This window comes from Denticeps clupeoides, chromosome 1 (assembly GCF_900700375.1).
Source record: "Denticeps clupeoides chromosome 1, fDenClu1.1, whole genome shotgun sequence".
Lineage (NCBI taxonomy): Eukaryota > Metazoa > Chordata > Actinopteri > Clupeiformes > Denticipitidae > Denticeps > Denticeps clupeoides.
In genome coordinates, this window is record NC_041707.1 from 8,046,719 (window position 1) to 8,068,825 (window position 22,107).

At 43.2% G+C, this 22,107-nt stretch overlaps 2 protein-coding genes across 2 annotated transcripts; both read left to right on the top strand.

Annotated features, from left to right (window-relative positions):
- The first annotated feature begins 1,244 nt into the window (after positions 1-1,244).
- baz1a (bromodomain adjacent to zinc finger domain, 1A) lies at positions 1,245-17,218 on the top strand. Its single transcript, XM_028999111.1, is given in 29 exon segments — positions 1,245-1,380; positions 1,657-1,808; positions 2,562-2,840; positions 3,790-3,927; positions 4,010-4,111; positions 4,669-4,756; positions 4,938-5,072; positions 5,247-5,334; positions 5,881-6,023; positions 6,148-6,243; positions 6,404-6,542; positions 7,591-7,737; positions 7,829-7,924; positions 8,021-8,245; positions 8,590-8,755; positions 8,999-9,106; positions 9,211-9,314; positions 10,182-10,682; positions 11,551-11,714; positions 12,219-12,355; positions 13,422-13,570; positions 13,810-13,890; positions 14,047-14,294; positions 14,468-14,652; positions 14,947-15,272; positions 15,957-16,135; positions 16,715-16,802; positions 16,912-17,028; positions 17,031-17,218. Coding segments are annotated over 28 exon segments (4,395 nt in total). The 5' UTR covers positions 1,245-1,380; positions 1,657-1,695; the 3' UTR covers positions 17,084-17,218.
- Positions 17,219-17,935: 717 nt separating this feature from the next.
- On the top strand, positions 17,936-21,046 carry cfl2 (cofilin 2 (muscle)). Its single transcript, XM_028999146.1, has 4 exons — positions 17,936-18,091; positions 19,415-19,722; positions 19,850-19,926; positions 20,097-21,046. Exons 1-4 carry the CDS (start codon positions 18,089-18,091, stop codon positions 20,207-20,209), a joined length of 501 nt encoding a protein of 166 aa, XP_028854979.1. The 5' UTR covers positions 17,936-18,088; the 3' UTR covers positions 20,210-21,046.
- Positions 21,047-22,107: the final 1,061 nt, after the last annotated feature.

The window sequence follows — 22,107 nt, forward strand, 5'->3', positions numbered from 1 at the left end:
GGTGTCCATGAAACAGGAAGTTTGGTAGGACATAATAATTATCTGGGAAGAGGCCTCTTTTGTCTTTATTTTACAGCCACTTGCATGATCCAAATTGGAGATTTATTGGTGGTTAGAGTAACGTCCATTCAACATGTTCAACTTCTCTTGATGGCTTAGACACTTTTTGTCACTGAAAATTGATATTATAGTATTACAAATAACAAATAAATTTTTTATTAAAGATTGCCTGGAAGGAAGCAGAAAAGTAGATTGTTATCTAAAAACAGTAAGAGTTTTTGTCATTTGGCTATAGAACATGCTGGAACATTGTCCCACATTGTACCATTGTAGGTAGAGGGAACAAATTAGCCTTCATGAAACTGAAATTTAACACTCAGTTTCTTTATGAAACTGGGATAGTGTTTCATGTAAACATGTGGCTGATGGGAAACTAAAACTAAGCTGAAACTGCTTGACAATTTAAAAAATGGTCTTATTCAGCATAATTTACATTTTATGTATTGTGCAAATCACTTGTTAGACGAACAACCTGCAACAGTTGCTGACCATTACATTATGATATTTAGCAGACATTCTTGTCCAGAAATGCTTTCAATCAGTCCTCTCCAAAACCCGCTTTTCTATCATCTCTCATCTCCTCCAGTCATAAACTCCATCAATCGCTGACCCCCTCCAATGACCTCTGCAAAGAATTCATCTCCTTCTTTCAAAACAATCTGAACAACCCGATCATCACTTGCAACTCCCCCTATTGTCCCTGTTACACTCACCACTGGTTCCAATGTTCTGTTATGAAATCCTTCCCCCTTTAGATTATTATTCAGGGATAAGGGCGTCGCTAGATGAAGCAATTGTCAGGGTTGGTAGTAAGTGACGTTTGAACCTGTGACTTTGTGGTCTTACATTTACATTATTTTTATCAGACGCCCTTATCTAGAGTGACTTACAATCGGTAGTTACAGGGACAGTCCCCTCCTGGAGCAATTTAGGGTTAAGTGTCAGGGACACAATGGTAGTAAGTGGGATTTGAACCTGGGTCTTCTCCTTCAGAGGCGAGTGTGTTGCCCACCAGGCTGCTACCACCCCGGGATCTGCGTAACTGTCCAAACAGCGGTGTAACTTGGGGGTACCAGGGGGGGCAGACCCGCCCCACGACAACGTCAGCGTCCGCCCCGCGCGCTCCGGCGCCGCGAGTAGCGGGACGGCGGGCCAATCAGGCGACGGGATTAAGCCGCTTAGCGCCGCCCCCCTCGCGCGCTTCCTCGTCGGAACTAGAGCGGACCTGAAACTTGCTTCCCCGCCGCCGTAAGTGGGGCAAAACCCGGGACTTCCTCTGTTCCGTCGAGCGGGGGGATTATCTCTGCGGCCGCCCGCCTGGTAAGCGTCGCTCGGCCTCCACCGTCGACCGCGTCGGGAAAGAGGGCTGCCCGAGCACGTTTCGTGCGGCCAGGATTTAACGTCACTTGCGTGCGTGTGTGTGTGTGCGCGTGAACTGGGAAGCGTGTCACCAGCTAACAAAGGGTGGATTTCCTCCTGAAACTTCTCGCAAACGATCACTTTCATTCCGCGCGCTCGCTCGACTGTCCGCTCGCGCGTTTATGACTTCTTTTTTGTTGTTTTTTTTGTTTTTCTTTTATTCCCTCCTGTCGAAAGTCCCGCGGAGGGCAGAACAGAAGAGAGAGAGAGAGAAAGATGCCGCTTCTCCACAAAAAGCCATTCATCCGGCAGAACCCCCCGGCCGACCTGGACCCAGACGAAGAAGTTTTCCTCTGTAAAGTCACACACGAAATCTTCAGGACGTACGAGTAAGTCTGGCTTTCTATTTCTCTGCCCCGGGGGGAAAAAAAGAAAATAAAAATCTATATAAACCCAAAAATGACAGGCGGGGACGACCAAAGTTTTATTATTGAAGTAATGGCCAGTGTCGCTGAAAGAAATCCGGCCGTGGCCGTAAATGTTGACCGTCGCGGCCCGGGCTGTGTTTGCGAGCCGGATACGGGGCATCGTGGCCGGGGCGGCAGGTGTAAATAGCCCGGCCGCTAGCTGCGTGTTAGCCGCTAGCCGCACTTTGTCACCCTGAACTCCAGGCCCAGTCCTCCCGGAACTCCCTGGGCGTCAAACTGTGTCTATATCGACACTTATATTGTTAATCCCTAAAGGTTTATTAATTTTTTTTTAAACAAATCTTCTTAAAAAAACGAATATGGTACTTTACAGCCAGTTTATCTAGAGTTTTATTTTTCCAGATATAACTGTACACACTTTGAAATAATGATGATCCTGTTAGTTAGTTGTCCGGTGTGGAACTGTGGTAAATGACGATTGTGTTTCTGTGGTGGCGTGTGGTGGGGCGGCTTGCCAAGCCACCTGACCTCACCTGCTGCCCACTCTGGTCTGATGAATGAGTGCTTGCTTGTTCTTTAAAATACGACCAATAGTCAGGACACTTTTTGACTACGGATGTTGGTCAATTTACCAGTGAAACCTGATGAGTACTATGAAATCATATCTTTCATAATTCCCTTTTTTTTTTTTTTTTTTTTTTTTTCTCCCCGTAGCGAATTCTTTGAACGGACTATACTATGCAACAGTCTGGTCTGGAGTTGTGCCGTGACGGGTAAAGCCGGTCTGACCTACCAGGAGGCGTTGGAAAGCGAGAAGAAGGCCCGGCAAAGCTTGGAGAGCTTCCCGTCTGCGCTGCTGCTCCCACTGCTTCATATCACAGCTCTCACGCAGCGAACGCGACTCCACGAGGTCAGCGATGATGTGTACGCTTACGTCAAGGAGCGCTTCTTTCCTGGGGAGATGGTGGATGTTGTGGGCCATTCAGGTGCCAGGTCGGTTTACAGCTTCCCACTTTGTTACATCAGTGGCCTGAAGGCTGATTTAGCTGTTCTTTTCTGTTCATTATTTAACAGAAGTAGTTTCATGCATGGTGTGTTGTGGTTTAATGGCCTACATATAATTACATATAATAATAATAATAATAATAATAATAAAAACATTTCTCTGGTGTCTAGTCCAGCATCAACATGCCTTGTTCCTAGTGTGTCGCTAATGTCCAATTTAGAGTAGTTGTTGAATTGGTTTTGTGGTGGAGCTCAGCAATATGACTGGATATCAAGTGCCTACATGCCTCTCGCAGGCAGAGCCCTTTATGTGCAAGCCTTGAATTATGCACACTCTGCCACCCGTGGTTCGCTCTTCTCAACATAGACGTACAGGAGGGATTGTGTGAGATTTTTCCCGCCGCAGCCTCGAGTGTAGCTCTAGTCATGGGTCCCTCTTCCTTAATGAGCGAGATCAGTCAGCCATCATGAGCTGACCTTGCCATGTGGAGCTAAAACAAGTCTGTGGGTGGGGCCAAAGCAAGTCTCACTGATTGGCTACCCTCGCACAGGGAGTAGTTCCAGACATCACATCATCATGGCTTGAGCAGAGGCAGCCAGACATGAAGCAACATGGAGCCCCAGCAGGGGAGATACGGGGTTCGAAAGGGACAGATTGTGTATGCAGTTTGTTCTTGTCCATGAAAAAACATTTGCTTTTCTAAATTATTCTGTGCTGCTTTTTTTTTTTTTTTTTTTTTTTTTACATTTTTGTTGGTTTATTTTTACGTTTATGAAGAATCCAAGAAAGTCACATCCAAAACATCTATGGAACATTTTTTTTGTAACTTTTTGTACTGTAAGCATGTGATTTTGTCATTTACACAAACGCATTTTTGACTTTAAATGTAAAATTATTATTGTTTTATTTTTTTCTTAATTAACCTGTGTTCCACAGGCAGTACTGTCAAATCATGGAGGTGGTACCACCCCAATCAAATGGCACTATGAATGGCGACGTCAAGCATCACATGGAGGGCGACTCCATTGTTATCAGCGACAGTGATGACGAGATCACTATAACATCGCCCCCGAGGTCTGTGCTTTAGGCAGTGTTTTAAATTTCACTGGACTAGAGTTTAAAATATATTTTCATTGACTTTCTTCTCTGGTCAAAGCAGGAAGAAGAGCCAGCAGAATCCATCTTCCTTCAAATATTGTGTTCAGCCCATGAAAACGCATAGCTGTGAAACTTTGCTGGTCAAAGCAAATCAAATGAAGTGAGATTTCCCAGTTTTTTCAAGGTTTTCTTGTTGCCCAGTGCGTTGAGATAAATCTTCATTGTCATTGTCCATTCTCAAGGAACAATGACATTAGGTGCAGTTGACTCAATGTGAGTCATATAATTAAGACAGGAAATAAGAAAGACTTGAATAGCGAACAAATAAAATAGTAGTAAACATAATATATACAATACAGACCGCAGTTTAGCGGCTAAGGAAACCAACCCGTAATCGGAAGGTTGCCAGTTTGTATCCCGAGCCACCAATGTGCCACTCAGCAAAGCATCGTCCCCACACACTGCTCCCCAGGCACCTTTCATGGCTGCCCACTGCTCACCAAGGGCGATGGGTTAAAAGCAGAGGACACAGTTCGGTGTACAGTGTGCTGTGCTGCAGTGTTTCTCAATGTCAATAACCTTCAAATTACCCTGGAAAAAAGATAATATTTTTGCATGGTACTTTATTTGTGTCAGGTGTAGGATACTCTTATCTTCGTAACAAGCTCATGACTAAAATGAAAATCTGCATCCAAAAATTCCTCTTATCTCCTGCAGCCGCAAGAAAAATGTATTTACTCGAGACCGACTGAAACTTCTGCTGAAACAACATTGTGAGCTGCAGAATGGCATAATCAGACTCAAGGTCCGTAGTCTTGTTTTTGATTCATTTCTTTTTGAACGTACATGCAAGGGAGGAAAATGTATAATGACAAGAGCAATGAAAAAATCGTAGAAAACAGTTTGATTTAAACATTATATTTGATCTTATTACCAAGTAGACGACATTACAAAGTGTGAACTGAAATCCTGACTTTCATCCTCAGGCATCCACAGTGGCGCATTATCATCTCTCTGAACAGAACTTCGCTCAGGTTTTCCCAGACGGTCCTCCAGTTTTTGCATTTAGTCCTCCTGGGAAGGGGCGGGTCAGAAAACCACATGATGCATCACCTGGACAGGTGACGAGCTCAGTGTTGTGTATACATGTCATTATTCTGCACACTCTTATTATGCCCACGCGTCATTTCAGTCACCCTGCATGTTTTGAACCATAAGAATTTTTTTTTTCCCCCTCTGGTCAAAATTGTTTAAGTTTATTTTGATTAGCTCTGAAAAATCATGCTGTTTTACAGATTGATTTTGCAGACCACCAGTGCATGATGAGGGCTGCTGAGGAGAAGCTTCAGCTCATGCAACACAAACAGGAGATGATGACCATGGGTAGGAGAGACTGTCCAGTCCTGGGTTTTTTTTATTGATTGTCTCACAGTTAAACATACAGCTCACCTAGAAAGTATTCACGGTGAATCACTTATTCCACCTTTTATGTTCCAAATTCCAATTCCAAATTTGACAAATTTTTCCCCCCCTTAGAATTCTTGGATAATTGTAATTCTTAAGAATTGTATTTATTTTTAATAAATTTACCAAAAGTAAATTTTCCAGTTGTCGGATAATTCATTTAATCCAAATAAAAACAAGGCTGTAACATAACAAAATGTGGAAAAAGTGATTCTCTTTATCCCAGAAAGAGCAGGTACTGACATTCTTTACTCTCCTGGGTTCATTTCCCTTTTGCTGTGTGTAAAGCACACTAGAGCACAGTTTCTAATGTACACATAATGTGAGTCTCTCGTTATGTAGCAATGTATGTCACTTTTTAATGTATTTTATATTCTTCACGCTGTATTACCAAAAGAATACAACGTACATGACTGCATTTGGCATGTGGTCTGTTTCTCTGTAATGTTCCTTTTCATTTGGCAGGCAATAAATCAAGACTGAAGAAGGAGAAAGAGGACCTTTGGGAGGCAAAAAAGAAGGAAAGGGAGGATCGCGAGCGGAAGAAAGAGGAGCAAAAGAGGCTGATGAAGGAGGAAAAAGAACGCATGAAAGTGGAGAAAGAGAAGGTGAGCAGGTTGTGTTAAGACCAAAATGCATAAGATGCCTTGTAGTTTATATATGGCCTGCAAATTAATTAAGACCAAACTATTTAATGTTTCCTTAACTCACAATTCACAAATTTTGACGTAGGAGCGAGAGAAACTGAGAGAGGAGAAGAAGAAATATGCCGAACGCCTGAAGCTTTGGAATAAACCGAGAGAAGACATGGAGTGTGACGATCTCCAGGTCAGAATTAAGCCTTGCAAGGAGAGACAATAATTCTGATACCACTGGTATTTGTTTCTTTGTTATTATTTTGCAGAAAACCTGTTATTTGTAAGTAACCTCGGATGCTGAATGCAACATATGCAACACATACAACATGTATATATGATCATGCTTGTAGGAGCTGCCCACCCCTCACCCGGTGAATACTCGTCTGGCCCCTGAGCTGTTCGGTGATGCGCTGATGGTACTGGAGTTTCTGCAAGCATTTGGTGAACTCTTTGACCTGAAGGATGAGTTCCCAGAAGGAATATCTCTTGGTGAGACTTGGTCTTCGGTCCAATACCTGACCATTTAGATTCAGACAGAGAGCGCCATGGGTAGGTGACAGTGGCAATTTGGCAGACTTTTTTTTGGTTCTATGCAGGGGCCCACCCCTGATTAGCCGTGGTCCAAATATTCTTGCATGTTTGAAAGTGTGTGTGTTGCAGTCAGACAGAGAGGTGAGTAGCCTGGACCAGTCAGAAATACAGAGTGGATATAGTCACTCATTAGAGCTTTAATCAAGCCTTAAAAGTTACAGAAGCCCAACAAATACAGCTTTTTAAAAGCCCGACATTGTGGCTGGGGATGCCAGCCAACATGACTACTGTACCAACGTGCTTTTTGCAGGCGTTACGAGTCTTTTTTTCATGGTCAACGGTATTTTTCCCGCTGCAACCAAAATATAATTGCCATCGGCTAGCCTCTGTTTTACCTGCTCAGCATCCACTTTCGCGGTAATCGAAACAAATCACCTGACTACTCATTTATCGTGCGAGCCAGAGTAAAATGACAGATATTAAATTCTGAAAATAAAACGTATTATATGCATTGATAAATGTACTGGCCAAGTGTCCCCTCCCCCCGCTGCCTTTCAGCAACAGGCAGCAGCAAACGGATAATCAGGCAGAGATGGTAATCAAGCTCAAACCCTTAAAAAACATAAAACTTTTTTTTATTTTAATTTTAGCTCTGTGAAGCACTTTAAGCACAGACACATTTTCAGCAAGGACATCAGAGTAAGATATAGGTGTCTTTCAAAGGAAAAATGTTCAAGGTTTAATTGCTCTAAATGCAGCATCAATTATTTGTGGCCATGAATTAAAGTTTCACCCCTTTTTTATTTTTTTTTTTTATATGTGGCAGTGTTAGCTGAAATCTCAATCTTAAAACCCAGATAAAAATGCGCTTTTATTGTGAGTAGTTGCAGTTATACTATACTATACTTGTAGTAGTGTACATGTGACTGTCCCCTTTATCCTATACTGTGGTTTTACTATGTTATCTGCTCTGAACACAATGCTGCTGTTCTGGATATTTCCTCAGAGGTGCTGGAGGAGGCGCTGGTGGGCTGTGATCCAGAGGGTCCACTCTGTGAACTGCTCTTTTTCTTCATGTCCGCAATCTTCCAGGCGCTTGCTGAGGAACAGGAAGAGGTGGCACGGGACCAGGTGGCTGAGGCTGATGCCAAAGGTCTGTACAATTGGACAGTGGCCATTGGACTTTGTTGAATTGAGGAGACGTGGTTACCTTTTTGTCCTACTGATGTCTGTTTTCTTTGCAGATCTGACTGAGGCACTGGATGATGATTCGGACCCTACACAGTCTGCCATTAGTGCTGTAGCAGCACTGGCTGCTGCCTGGCCTCAGCTCCACCAAGGTGCTTTCCTCAGAGCTGATTCAGATTGCTGTTTTAGGACCAACCAAAGAACCTTCATTTCTCACTGCTTTCATGGTCCTTCCTTCTACATCGCAGGCTGCAGTCTGAAGCAGCTGGATTTGGATAGCTGCACCCTGAGCGAAATCCTCCGACTGCATATCCTGGCCTCTGGCGCCGACTGTAGCTCCACCAATGCCAAGTTCCGCTATCAGAAGCAGGGTGGGTTTTCCACCACTGATGACCCCTGCGTAGAGCTCCGCCTCTCCAATCCTGGCCTGCTGAAGAAGCTTTCTAGCACTGCAGTCTACGACCTGCTTCCAGGTAAGATGGTATACAAGTTATTTTTATTATAGTTATCATTATTATAGTTATTCGGCCTCCTTGTTGATATAAGTGTCCATTAAGAAATGTTTGTAACAATAGTGAAAAGCGATGAACTTTCTTTTTAAACTGTAACATGAAATGGCTTTCGCTGTCAGCTGTTGATTTGCATTGGCAGCTGTGTCTGTCTGATAAAAGACACAGTTACGCTTGTCTGAAATAAGGATCTACTTCTGTTGCCCATGATGGCCAGTAGTACCATGAAAACACATTTCATCTTTGCTTAGTCATTAATGAATTGCTGAGTAGTTTTGGTGGTGAAAACAGAGCCTTTTCTCTCACAGGAGAGAAACTGAAGATCCTTCATGCTCTGTGTGGGAAGCTACTGACTCTGGTTTCTACGCGAGACTTCATCGAGGACAACGCGGACGAGCAGCGACAGGCCAAACAGGAGCTCCGTGAGCTCAAAGCTGAGCAACATCGCAGAGAGAGGGAGGAGGCTGCTGAGAGGTATTCAGACACACCCACAATAGATCAAGGTGCCTGCACTTTAGCATGCACTCAAGTATGACCTGAAAATAAAGTGTGTGTGTGTGTGTGTATATATAAAAACATTAATTAATTAAAATATTCAGATATAATATAAATAAGCCATTTGAAAGAATATAATTCTTTTTGAGGTTTGGCAATATTTTTTATACATATAGGTCAATTTCATTGAATTAATTCATCTTGTGAATTTGCAAACTTTAGGGTTCGCAAACGCAAGGAGGAGAAGCTGAAAGAACAGGAACTTAAAATGAAAGAAAAACACGAGAAGCTGAAGGAGGAGGAAGGCAGGAATGGGCAGCATGCAGCAGGGTAAGCAGCACACATCTACACTCGTGCAGACACACATGCGCTTTCATTTAGCAAGCATGTTTAAAGGTATGCCTGTGTTAAGTCTGCCTTGTGTGTGTGTGCAGAGAGGGTCCAGAGGAGTTGGACACCAGCACTGAAGGTCAGGAGGCTCAGGGACACCCAGGGGAAGAGGAGGAGGTGGTTACTCCCAATCATACAGCAAAGAAAGGTATCATTACAATTATTATTATTGATGTCTCTAAATTCCAATACTATCAAATGAGCTCATTTAATTCAACAGGCAGAGTTTGGTCTATGAGTTGTTAAATTACTGTAAAGTACGTGCTTTTGTGTTACAGATTGTTCGTGTAGGAGCAACAAAATCTAAGAATTTTAATAAGCTATGACTCATTCATCGCTAGTTTCATTGACAAAAATAAAACCATTTTATAGGTAAAACATTAAGAAGGGGAAAACCCCAGACGGCCTTTGTGGTTACAGTCTGACCTTTTCCTATTTGCGTTATGAACACACACACTTGTTTTCTGGAATAATCAGTCTTTCGTTTCCGATGTCAGATCTGATTTTCCTTATTCACGAGAAATACATATGAAATAATGTCAATAGGGTCGTAATAGCCTAGTGGCTAGCCAGAAGACCACAAAGTCACAGACTTAAATGACACTTCCATTATGTCCCTGAACAAGACCCTTAACCCGGAGTTGTTCCATGGAAACTGTCCCTGTAACTAATTGTAAGTTGTTCTGGATAAGGGTGTCTGATAAGTGCTGTAAATGTAAAATGAATAGTAAATGAAGCCTACCGGGCTTGTAAACCTTTGTCAACTGGATATATAATCTCATTTCTCTACTGTATATATCCCCCCGTACCACTGTATACATATGCTTGATCAACATCTTTCACTCACTGCTTGCTTTATGTTGTATTTTGTGGTTTGCTTTAAATGTAATCATGGTGTACTTGTATGGTGACTATAAAAACATCTCATCTAATCTAACATTTAGCAAAGGAAACCAAACAATTTTGAACATTTGAATGCAAATCTTGCATCAGGCAATTTACCTCTGCTCCCCAGGAAAAGGCTCCAGTCCTAAAGACAAGCCAGCTGAGGTGCGAGAAGTCCTGAGCCCGGAGGAGATCCAGCAGCAGCAACAGCGGGAAAGGGAGCTGATTGAGCGCATCCACAAAGCAGCCGCCTGCACTTATATCCTGCCCCTGGGCCGCGACCGCTTCTATCGCCGCTACTGGCTCTTCCCTTCAGCAAATGCACTTTTTGTAGAGGACGACTACTTCGGTGTGACCGAGGACATGCTGCAGCCCAGGCCTGAGTCCCTGTCTGCCTCCACTGAGAATGGCATCAAGGAAGAAGTGACGATCGCGTCGGTCAGTGGCCCTCCAGTGCTGCTGCCCAATCGCTGGGCTTTTTATGACACCATGCAGGCAGTGGATGAGTTGGTGAGCGCTTTGAACTTGCGCGGGCACAGGGAGAGTTCGCTGAAAGATGCTCTGGTGCAAGAGAAGGAGCGAATCAGTCAGCTGCTGGATGGAAGCGCTATGCAGCGGTACCACTACACAGGTAATGCCAGCTGTACACCCTGCCCCAAATAAGGTTGAAAGAAGAAAAACCCTGGTTTAGTACATAGCAATCCTCATATCAAACATATCAAAACCTGTTGCCGCTGTAAAACATTCATGATCCAATATTTATTGAGCTATCTTGTATTGTATTGACCAATTAATTAATTTTAGGGAAAAACAGCTATATAAAACAAGTAATACACAACTGAAGTAAACTTGCGCTACTTTGTTAGCTAAACAACTTTATAGGTCTACTATTATGATTTTTTTTTTTTTTTTGTTTTGTATAGGTTTTAGCAATTCCCTAATATCATATCTGCATTCGTGGAAATGAAGTCATAAAATAAATAAAATGAACCCACTGGTTCTTCAGTTTCGCATGACTGACCTGAAAAAAACCCCGAAAAACTGCAGTGAAGCATTTGGAAGCCATGATTGTCAGTGGAGCTACTTTTTTATGGGAGGGTTGAGAAAAAGCATGTGAAAGGGGAGACAGAGTAGGGGAATGCATATTAGCAGGGCAGTGGTGGCATAGCAAGTAAGGAAGGGGAAGGTTGCCGGTTAGAATCCTGAGCCACCAAGGTGCCACTCGATGGTCTTCTCTAATTTGGATGTAATGAAACCACAGAAGCCCAGCAAACCTATTTTTGATTCCATCCCTGAGATATTGTTCACAATTAACTGTACAAATACCTATTAGAATGTAATTTAAAATATACTGCATTATTACTCCAATGATTTCTGTATAATACTGACTGAAATCACAAAATGTTTATTTCCAATTGGAAGGTACTTCTTTTTTTGTTATTTATTGTGGTCACATTTACATTTATGGCATTTGGCATTTTTCTTCTTGATTTCTTTAGACGAGTCAGCTGCTGAGAGTAAAGTGGGCTTGGTGAAGGGAAAATGTGCTTCTCTGTCCCTGGGCATGTCTGCACCAGCAGAGCGTCACATGGAGAACCGGCTGAGGGACCTGCTGCTGGACATCGAGGACCGCATTTATCAGGGCACGCTGGGATCTGTTAAGGTGTGAATGATTCCATGACTTGCATGAAATATAGAATTATTGCTCACTTGGTAACAAGCGAGTGTTACTAGGGGTGTTAAAAAAAAAATCGATACCGGAATATATCGCAATATTTTACGTGGTTATATTGTATTGGTAGCTTTAGTCCAGCAGGTGAAGCATTTTTTTTTGGGTTTTTTTTTTTAGGTCAGTTCAGATTAAAATCAGCTTACGACTACAGGCAGTACTTTGAATTACTGCCTGAAATTTCAGGCAGATTGAAATCGCAGAACACAAGAATCCGATCACAGCATCATGTTTTTAAATTTTCAGTGAACTGTAGAATATGTGCATTATCACAATTTATCGTGATTTAATCGTATTGTGACCCATGTATCATGATGCATATCGAGATCTTTGGCAATATGCACCCCTAATTAGCATTAACCAAATGAACACAGTTGTGTTTAAACTAAGCCTTGTTTGTGACACGTTTTTGTCCCGCCCCTGTGTTTCCCCGAGCAGGTGATGGACAGAAATGCCTGGAGAGCAGCTTTGGAGAAGAGTAACTACGAGCTTCTGTGCCCTGATAACAACTCGACCCAGCTTAATGAAGATGAGGAGCCAATGGAGGTGGAAAACCGAGTGAGCGGCAAGGACCGGTGAGAGGTCATCTGTGTTATGGTGATACTGGCCCGACTGCAACATATTAAATCTGTTTGAAATCTATTGCCTGTTGTGTGGTTTGGCCTTCACTGAACTTTAATGAAAACCATAACTGAAGTACAAACAGATGCACATGGAAACTTGGCTTGTTGAGCCGTGGCAAATACACACACACACGCAAGCCTTTTTAACGGCTGCTTATAATGACAAACAGGGAGAAAAGCTGGGGAGAGAGTGTGATAAATGAACATTTTCCCCACTTTATAAAGTGTAGGCATACGTGCTGCCGCATCTATTTATTTATTTATTTATTTATTAACATTTATTTGTTTGTTTTTTTTACGCACAAAAGGGTACAAATTGCTGAAATGCATTTTGCATCACTATTGCTTCTGACATGTTCATACCATATTGTTGTCAAAGCTCACAGCCCGCTGCCCATATCCCGGATCTGTAGTTTGTGTGTTATCAGCACTTCATATCACCGGGCCAATAATAATAGATTATCTTGCGTGATGTGGACCACAGGCCTTGTGGTGTAGCAGATCAGAGTATCTGACCATACAGTGTGCATCGTATAATTTAGAGTTCAGTGTTTGCCATACGCCTGGAAAAATTGCACAGTGTATGCCCAGCTTTAAGGGCAGTGGTTAAGGAAGCAGCCCCATAATCAGAAGGTTGCTGGTTCGAATCCCGATCCGCCATGGTGCCATTGAGGTGCCACTGAGCAAAGCACCCCGAACTGCTCCCCGAGCACCTGTCATGGCTGCCCACTGCTCACTCAGGGTGATGGGTTAAATGCAGAGGACAAATTTCACTACGTGCACTGTGTGCTGTGCTGCTGTGTGTCGCAAGTGACAATCACTTCACTTTCTTTAATGGAGGAAGGTGTTGGATGTTAAGGTGTGCTTGATATTAGGGGGAAGGTATAACATGTTAATTTCTCTGTTTGCTGTGGTGGTTGTGGGAAAATGATCTCACTGTGTTTACAACTGGGTTAAGAGTTAAGGGAAAAGTATAAGGTTTTATTTTTCCCTTTGACCTTTTGGTGTCATTTCCCAGGTTGCAAGAGCTGAAGATGGAGGCCGTGAGTACAGCCTCCACTAGTGCGAGCACCCCACAGCCCGTCAGCAACACTGTTCACTACTTGGCACAGGCATTAGCCCACATTGAGCAGGGCATCGAGCGCAAGTTCCTCAAAGCCCCCCTAGGTATGTGTCAACTCTTCACCCCCTTGAATGCAGATTTTATTAGTTTTTCCGTCTCAAGGGACTTTTTAGCCATTTGCTCCACAACCTTTTGGCTTGTAAGTAACAGATGTGAGTCCAGCTCAGTTGACACTCGCGACTCACTGCATAACACAGCCTGTAAGACAGTGGAGAACAGGGCACCAAGGCTTTTTGAGGAGTAGTCCCATTAATGTTTGATGACTTCAACATGTCTCACGCAGGTGACGAGGACTTAAAGAAGGATTACAAGACGAAGAAAAAGGATAAGAAGAGAGATGACGATCAGTCCAGTGAGAAGGATGGTGAGTACTGTCCAAGTGGGATGGAATGAATGAATAAAAATGCCTTAAAGGGATTCTTCCAAATTGTAAAAATTCATGGTATTTTCAGATGTGCTCAGACAGGCAGAAGTGTGTAATAAAAGAAAAAAAAAATTGTCACCCTCCCTCCTATTTCAGATGGCAGTGAGGGTGGCAGACCATACAGAACGATTCAGGAGCGCTGGAGAGACTCTCTTCTTAGTTCCTCTAGCCTGTCTCAAGTCTTCCTACATCTGTCCACATTGGAGCGCAGTGTGGTCTGGGCCAAGTCCATCCTCAATGCTCGATGCAAGGTGTGCCGACGAAAGGGCGATGCTGAGAACATGCTCCTTTGTGATGGATGTGATCGGGGCCATCACATCTTCTGCATCCGCCCCAAACTCAAGGTATCTTTAACATGGGACTGTATTCGATAAAACTCTTCCTTCTCTTTTATTAATTACCTACTGGTCAGCATTTCTGGAAGTGTGCATTTCATACTGTTAGGTGATTATTGCAGAAGGTCTGGCCTTCTGATTGGAACCAGTCTATATCACTTGATTGCTTGTTGCTTCATCAGGCCGTCCCCTCTGAGGACTGGTTCTGTCCAGAGTGTCGTCCAAAGCAACGGTTGCACCGCATCAACTCCCGCCAGCGCTCCTCCGTCGACTCCGATGAGGATATGAGAGTGAATGGTTCAGAGAATGAGGAAGAGATTGAAGAGGAGGAAGAACATGAATCTGAAGAGGATTCTGAAGAAGAGATGTACGCATTTGTTCGTGTCCCCTGTCATACTGCTTTTTATGTCGTCTTCCCATTTATGGATCAAGGCTAGACCTAGATTACAAGCATTCATTGAAGCTTTCTTTTAATCTAGGACTGTTCCATGAATGGAATTTTATCAGTAAAAAGTTTTCACTTGTTGAAAACTGAGGAAATGCCAAAAAGCAATGTCTGTGTGAGGGGGGGGGGTTGAAGTTTTCATTTTTGAAGAGTGTGGCTCAGAATTTTTTTAATGTGTTGATTTGTATGATTTAGTAATCCATCGTCTCTCCTCAGCGTACCCAAGAAAGGTGCTGTGAAGCTCCCTCTTGCCTCCAAAGGAGGCAGGACAACCAGCAGATCCACTGTAAAACCGAGTGACTCGGGACATTCCACACCTCGAAATCCGCAGCAGCCTTCATCTGGAAAAGGGAGCACTAAGGGCTCAGGGAAGAAGACCACCACACCAGCATCCAACAGCAAACCTCCTCCCCGCGCAGGCAGTCGATCTAGCGCACGCTTGAGCCAAGAGATTCTGGTGACTAACGGCACATCAGGGAAATCCACCAGTCAGACCAGCCCTTCGGCCAACCAGAATGAGTCGAGGAAGAGGCCTTCAGCAGGTAGTGCAACCCATCACATTTGATGATGGTGCACAATTTTTGCTTTTAGATGTGCACGAATTCAAAGCCACCTATGTTATGGTCTTTATACAAGATTGACTTTAGATCAGTTACTGTAATTAGTGGTGGGAAAGAAAACAATGTTAAACCTGCCTGTAACAGTTGAAGTGCAAAAAGGTGAGCACGTTCAGGTACCAATGCCAATATTCCACTCGCACATCTCGCAGTGATTGAGCTTCCGGGAACCTGCTGGCCAATGAGAGAACTGTGCCAGAAGTGCAACCGAATCCTGAAGCAGAGCGACTGAAAATCCAGCAGTGAAACTGAAAGAACGTGAAACTTTCGGCGCAAATCTGATTCCATAGCATAGCGGCTTAGACACTTAACCCTGATTGACTCCAGGGGACTGTCCCTATAACTACTGACTTTAAGTACATCTGGCTATGGGCATAAATGTCCTAAATATTATATACAAATGTAAATGTTAGCTAAGTGTTCAGTTCTGCAGTTTTTCAGTTTGCCTGCCACTTTATTTGCACGTAATTGAGTTACATGTCATGTTCAGGTGGAACAGTCTAACATTTCCAACACACCCTTTTTGAAATTGTCATGCGTTAGTAAATGTTTGTTAATTTTATTTATTCATTTGAATCTCACTCTGCTTTGCTTCTTTTTTCTGTTCAGCAGAAGTCTCTCCCAAAGCGAAGGTGGTGCTGGCTCCATCCACCAATGCCTCTTCCAGCCGCCGCAGCTCAGGGAGGCACCAGGGCGTTCATGAGCTCTCCGCCTGTGAGCAGATGACTGTGGAGCTGGTCAGACATGAGGACAGCTGGCCCTTTAAAAAGCTGGTGTCCAGGACCCAGGTACTGTAGGAAAAGACATAAAGGACACTATTAATAATATGTTTGCCACCAGAAATGACCATGTTCCATGCTAATGTAATCAGGTAGGGGGATCTTCATATCACAACAAGCAAAGTAAGCAAAGGTTCTTTCTAAAAAGATGTTGTCAGCATGGTGCTCTGGAGATTTTAGAATTTACTTATATATCTCAGCTGTCCACATGTAAGGTTGGTAGAGCTCACTTTCTAAACTAATTAATTAATTATTTCTTTATTTACACCTTTCCTCTCCCTCAGTGGAACTTACCCCCCTCCATTCTAGACCTGCAGCCCTGCTTTCTGCAGGCTGCTATGTTTACATAGATTAGCTCAGTAACATATGGTTGGCTCACTAATTCAGAATGGTGATTAAACATGCCTAGCTGTATTACACTGTGTATTATAAAATGTTAATGCGCTCTTACCAGCCAATCAGAATTGGGATTTAATCCAGTCTGCAGTATAATTGGATTTAACTGTGAAGTGTATATATAGTGTATATATACACTATATACTAAAACTATATTACAACTTGTGTTTTTGTTATATGGTTCTTGTTCAGGTTCCAGACTACTATGACATCATCAAAAAGCCGATTGCTTTAAGCACAATCAGGGAAAAAGTAAACAACTGTGAATACAACACAGCCTGTAAGTTTTCTTTCTTTGCTATGTATATTATAAGAATGATTAGAATCAGGTTTAGATGAACTGTGTGATCTGTGCTTGTTGTGCTCATAGTTTAATTTTTAATCCTCAGTGGAGTACATTGAAGATGTGGAACTGATGTTCTCCAACTGCTTGGAATACAACCCTCGTAGCACCAATGAGGCAAAGGCTGGCATAAGACTACAGGCCTTCTTCCACTCAGAGCTCCAAAGCTGGGCCTGTCTGACCGCATCACCCCACCCACAAAACGGCCCAGAGTGTGAAAAACAAGAAACCAGAAGCCACACACACATTACAGTGGGCATGCAGTCGGCCCATCCTCACCAAAATAAGGGACTAACTGTTCTCACCAGCTGGTGGCGTAATATTTTCCAGAAAATTGTTGTGATGTAAATATTGTTGCGTTTCAAAGGCAATTCAGGATTTAAAACTGTGCTGTGAAGAAAAAATAAATTGCACTGTTTTGAAGTCATGTTCATTCATATTGACTCAGGACGACATGCATCTTTTTTTTTGTTTATTTTTGGAACATATTTTTAGTCCATTTATACTTAGTACTTTGACTTATAGACTACTATTTTGTATATATTATTTTCTTTGTGTGAGTACTTTTGATAAATTAAGTATTGCAACTGGAAGGAACATGCTTTTTGTTTTCTTTCATAGTACTGAATTGTACAAAATAATCTTTTATAAAACCAACCATTATAGGTCCCTATAGCAACTGAACACTAAATAGGAACCAAAATGTGCTCTACTGACTTGTCTTATTTACTTTTTGTATCACTTTGGTTTATTTATTTAGGAAGTAATTTTGAATTTGAATACTTGGTTTATTTATATTTTTCTTTTTTTAAATAGAATGTTGTGTGTGGTTTTTTTTTTTTTTTTTGTAAAAATCTGCATTTGGTCTTTAGTTCTAAAGCAGTTTAGAGAGTTGTGTGTAAATTACAGTTCGTTTCTCTCCTCTTGTCTCCATTTATAGTGTAAATTGTGTTGTATTTAAAATAAATGCATTTTTGTTAAATACCCGAGTCGCCTACCTGCCGTGATTTGTTGAAAGCCGCGTTATTTATGGGTCTTGCAGCGCCGCGCAGTCCCCTCGCCGCCAGGCGCGCAGTGGATTCGCCCGGTCCGAGACCAATCCCGTCCCTGCGGCGTGTGCCCCCCTCTCCTCTCCCGTTCTCCAGCGCTCCCGGCCGCCCGCCCGCCACCACGGTCCCAGGCTCAGTCCCCGGACTTCACTTCGGAACCGACCGCAGGACGACATGGTGAGTGCGCAGGATGCTCCGGTTCCGGTTTAATTCGCCCTCGTCGGGAGTTGAACTGACGCGGGCCGGCCTGGCGGCCGGGGGGGGGCGTCGTGTGTGTGGCCGTCTGTCACATGCCGGTGGGGAAGAACTAAAGTTCCATCCCCGAGGCCCCCAGGCCGACGGCGGCTCCGCCGTGGGGATCGCCACGGGGCCTGCAGCCCGGAGCGGCCATTTTAACCTAATTTTAGCCGCTACTTTATAACGGTACTCAGTTTAAACGTAGTTTCTTTACTCTACGCGTTTTGCAGGATGTATCCGCTTAATGTAAATGTTGCCCGATGTTTCTTAGGTCACGCCGTGCGCGTCCATTAATAGTTTTTTTTTCTTTTTTAACTCTCCAGGGGGGTCCGTATAACTCTGCACGAAAACTCTCCACTTCTACAGTTACGCGAATTTCTGAGTACTACCGTTGCTACGCGTAGTCCCAAATGTTGCGTTCGAAGAACGTAAATAGTGTCACTAGTCCGGGACGAGTGTCATTAGTTTTGTCGGGGAATTTCAGGTAGTGGGGCGCTTGGTTGGATCTACAGCGCGACACCAGTGCCCGCTGCCCGACGGTGTTGCCAGGTCTTGATAGGGATAGTAGTCCAGATTTATTCTTTATTTTACAGCAGCTGGCACTCTTGGACTTGGCTCTCCAGATTAAGTCCGATAATTGGCACCCATCTGATACTTTGTAATTTGACTGGTGGTTGGTATGTGGAAGACAGTTGTTTAATTCCATAATTATGCAACTTAGAAAAATACGCGTAATGTCGCATATAATAAGCGGACCTGGCAACATTGCGCAGCCCGGTCATCTATTTGCAGAGCCCCTGCGCCACATGGCCGTAATTTCACGGCTAGCTTTGTTTGGTTCCGTGCTTTCAGATGTCTGTAACTAACAGGAACCCCAATATTAGCTTGTCCTCGAAATTGTGGACATTGAACTATGGCGACGCGTAGCGCTTTTAATGGATGATATTTGGAAGTCACGTGCTCGTACACCGCCCACCGTGGACTGTAGAAATAAAAGAAACTACACCTGTCGTGTGTGGACATGAGAAGGTCCGCTATTAATATTGGTTATTATTCGTTATTATTATTATTTTTAGTAAGACATGCTTAATAAAAACAAAGGTTATTTACCTGGGTAACAAAATGCTTTTAATGTGTCATATACAATTTTGTTTTTGTTAACGTCATTCATCTGGTGCTGAGCTGGTCTGAAAAGTGTCTTGTCATGCACCCCTTGTGTCCATACCTCACATTTTTTGTGTTGCATCCACCTCCTCGTCACAGGCCTCGGGTGTCACAGTGAACGACGAAGTAATCAAGGTATTCAATGACATGAAGGTGCGGAAATCCTCAACCTCGGACGAGGTGAAGAAACGCAAAAAGGCAGTTCTGTTCTGCCTCAGCGAGGACAAGAAAAAGATTGTTGTGGAAGAGGGGAAGCAGATCTTGGTTGGTGACATTGGGGAAACGGTGGATGACCCATACGCTTGCTTTGTAAAGCTCTTGCCTCTTAACGACTGCAGATATGGCCTGTATGACGCCACTTATGAAACAAAAGAATCCAAAAAAGAAGATCTGGTATTTATATTTTGGTACGTAGCTTGACTGTACTCATGTACATCACACATTGTTGCTTCTGTGTCATGTTGAGAATGTCTATCTCACTAATGTTCAGTCCATTGTTACGTGATTATAATTATTCTGCCCTTTGTATAACAGGGCACCCGAAGGAGCGCCTTTAAAAAGCAAGATGATATACGCTAGTTCTAAAGATGCCATTAAAAAGAAGTTTACAGGTCAGTCAGTTTTCACTGTGATACAATCTGTGAATCTTATATATTAAGTTATGAGGACCTGAAATTTTGACTTTATTTGCACTATGCGATTGGACAGATTTGAATTGAATACACACACTTTTTCGTATGCATTTAGTTATTATAGTTCTAATTTGTATGTCTTATTTTAGGTATCAAACACGAATGGCAAGTTAACGGTTTAGACGACATTCAGGACCGCTCTACACTGGCAGAGAAGCTGGGGGGCAACGTGGTTGTATCGCTGGAAGGAAGACCGTTGTAAAGACATGCCACTCGGATTCCCGCGCTTTGATCTTAGCAGCTGTGTCCGTATGATTTGATCCTGAAGGAATAGCTTTAGGTTTTTTTTTTTTTTCTGGGTTTTGGTTCATTTCCTTTTTTCTTTTCCACAGTGAAGGCGATCTCATTAACATATGCAAAAACCAGTTTAATGCCACCTGACTTTTTTTTTTTTAATATATATATATATAAACTGTCAAGGAATGTTCAAGGAATGTTTTGTTGCCAAAAAAAAAAAAGATACCAGACAGAAGTAATGCTCCCTATACAAAAAAAAGTACCACTTTTCCTTTTGCCATGTCATAAGCTTGCGAGAATACGGTCTATTTATGCCTTGAAAGTTAAACACTACCCAGTGCTGGCGGATAACAAGCACTTTTGCACTCATATTTAAATATATCATATTTGTTTGTCCTACCTAATTAAGCTTTTATTTGACATGGCACACACTTCAGACTATGCAAGAGAGGAGGGGAGGGGGGGAGCACTTTTTTTTGTACACACTACAAGCCGAGCGGCTGACAAACGAATATCCGTGTTTGTCAGCCTGGACTGACGCGAACCACGGTTTTCATTCCCGTTTGGCTGGTGGAGGGGGACTGAGGGGTATTCCACTGTACTGCCACGGCCTTACTGGTGGAAGAGAGTCGGAGGAGAGAAGTGCCGCTTACTGTTCGTATAAACACCGAGACGAGAGAGAACACACACACTATCTGTTGAGGACGGCAGTATCTGCATTTGCAGCCACAAGTGGAGCCATGTTTTTGAGATCGGGGGGCGGATGTCGCCACTTTGCAATAAAACCATGTGGCAGAAAACACCTGGATGTCTCTGTTGGGTTGTTTGCATGGTCTGTGGTTCATCATGAAGACAACTAAAAAAGAAAAGACAGACGCATGATGTACTTTCATTTAAATAATATATGAACTACAAACAACTGTATACTGCAGTATGTATGTACACAGTAAAAAAAAATGTCTGGCTTACTTGAACGTGCTTGTTTATCTGCTTACTGTACTTGGTAGGACGACGCTAAGCTGTTTGAATTATTCGAAAGGAACAGGATATTTTGTGAAGATTGTTTTGGCTTCGGCCCTTTACCAGTTGCCTGTTTATAGGTTGGTAATGAAGCAGCCGCATGACAGCACCTTCCAATCTCGTCCCTGCTAATTGGATTTGCTGCCGTGGAGTCGCAGCCTGTGCTCCGCTGGCATTTTAACTGTTGGAGCGAGCGGAGGGCTCGTGTCCCGGCAGGAGCCAGGGGTTTGGACGACCACGGCCTGCCGCGGCTCCACCAGCGGGGCTGGGCTTCGGGCCAGGCGCAGCTTCTCCATTTGGAGAATTTGATCTGCCGGCAGTGAGCAATCCTCCGCTGGTCAGAGCTATTTATGGCCAACATGCTTTTGTGTCTTGTCATCGTTGTCCACAAATGGCAAAACTGGACAAGCTTCCATAGAGCTGTGAAAGGGAAGCCCTGCAGAGTGGTCTGTGGAGCCAACACAAAGAAAGCTTTTTCATGTGGTCTGGATGCGATGGTCCAAATGCATACAAGTAAAAAAAAATAATAATAATTACCTTTTGAGACATAAATCTGTTGCTTCTTTTACATTCACCTGTCCTCTTAAAAAAAGCCAGCTACACAATGCCTAGGCCTATTTTAGCTGGAATTGGTCAAATCCGTGTCGTGTGGTGTCTCTTGTAACCTGGAACCTTCTAGTAAGTGTTATGAAACTGCGTCTGAGTACCATAGTGTGTTTCTGACGGGTGCTGTCATATAAATCATTTCTAGGGTCATGGCAATAGTGTGCTCTCGAAGACTATATTAATTAAGACAAGCATTTTTGTTTGAAAAACACTTTCAATTAGATGTTTTCGAGTGTC

Excerpts from the sequence above, each read along its gene's own strand:
- cfl2 (XM_028999146.1), top strand. Across the intron at positions 19,723-19,849 it reads GATCTGGTATTTATATTTTG|GGCACCCGAAGGAGCGCCTT; the intron begins GTACGTAGCTTG and ends TTTGTATAACAG. Across the intron at positions 19,927-20,096 it reads CATTAAAAAGAAGTTTACAG|GTATCAAACACGAATGGCAA; the intron begins GTCAGTCAGTTT and ends GTCTTATTTTAG.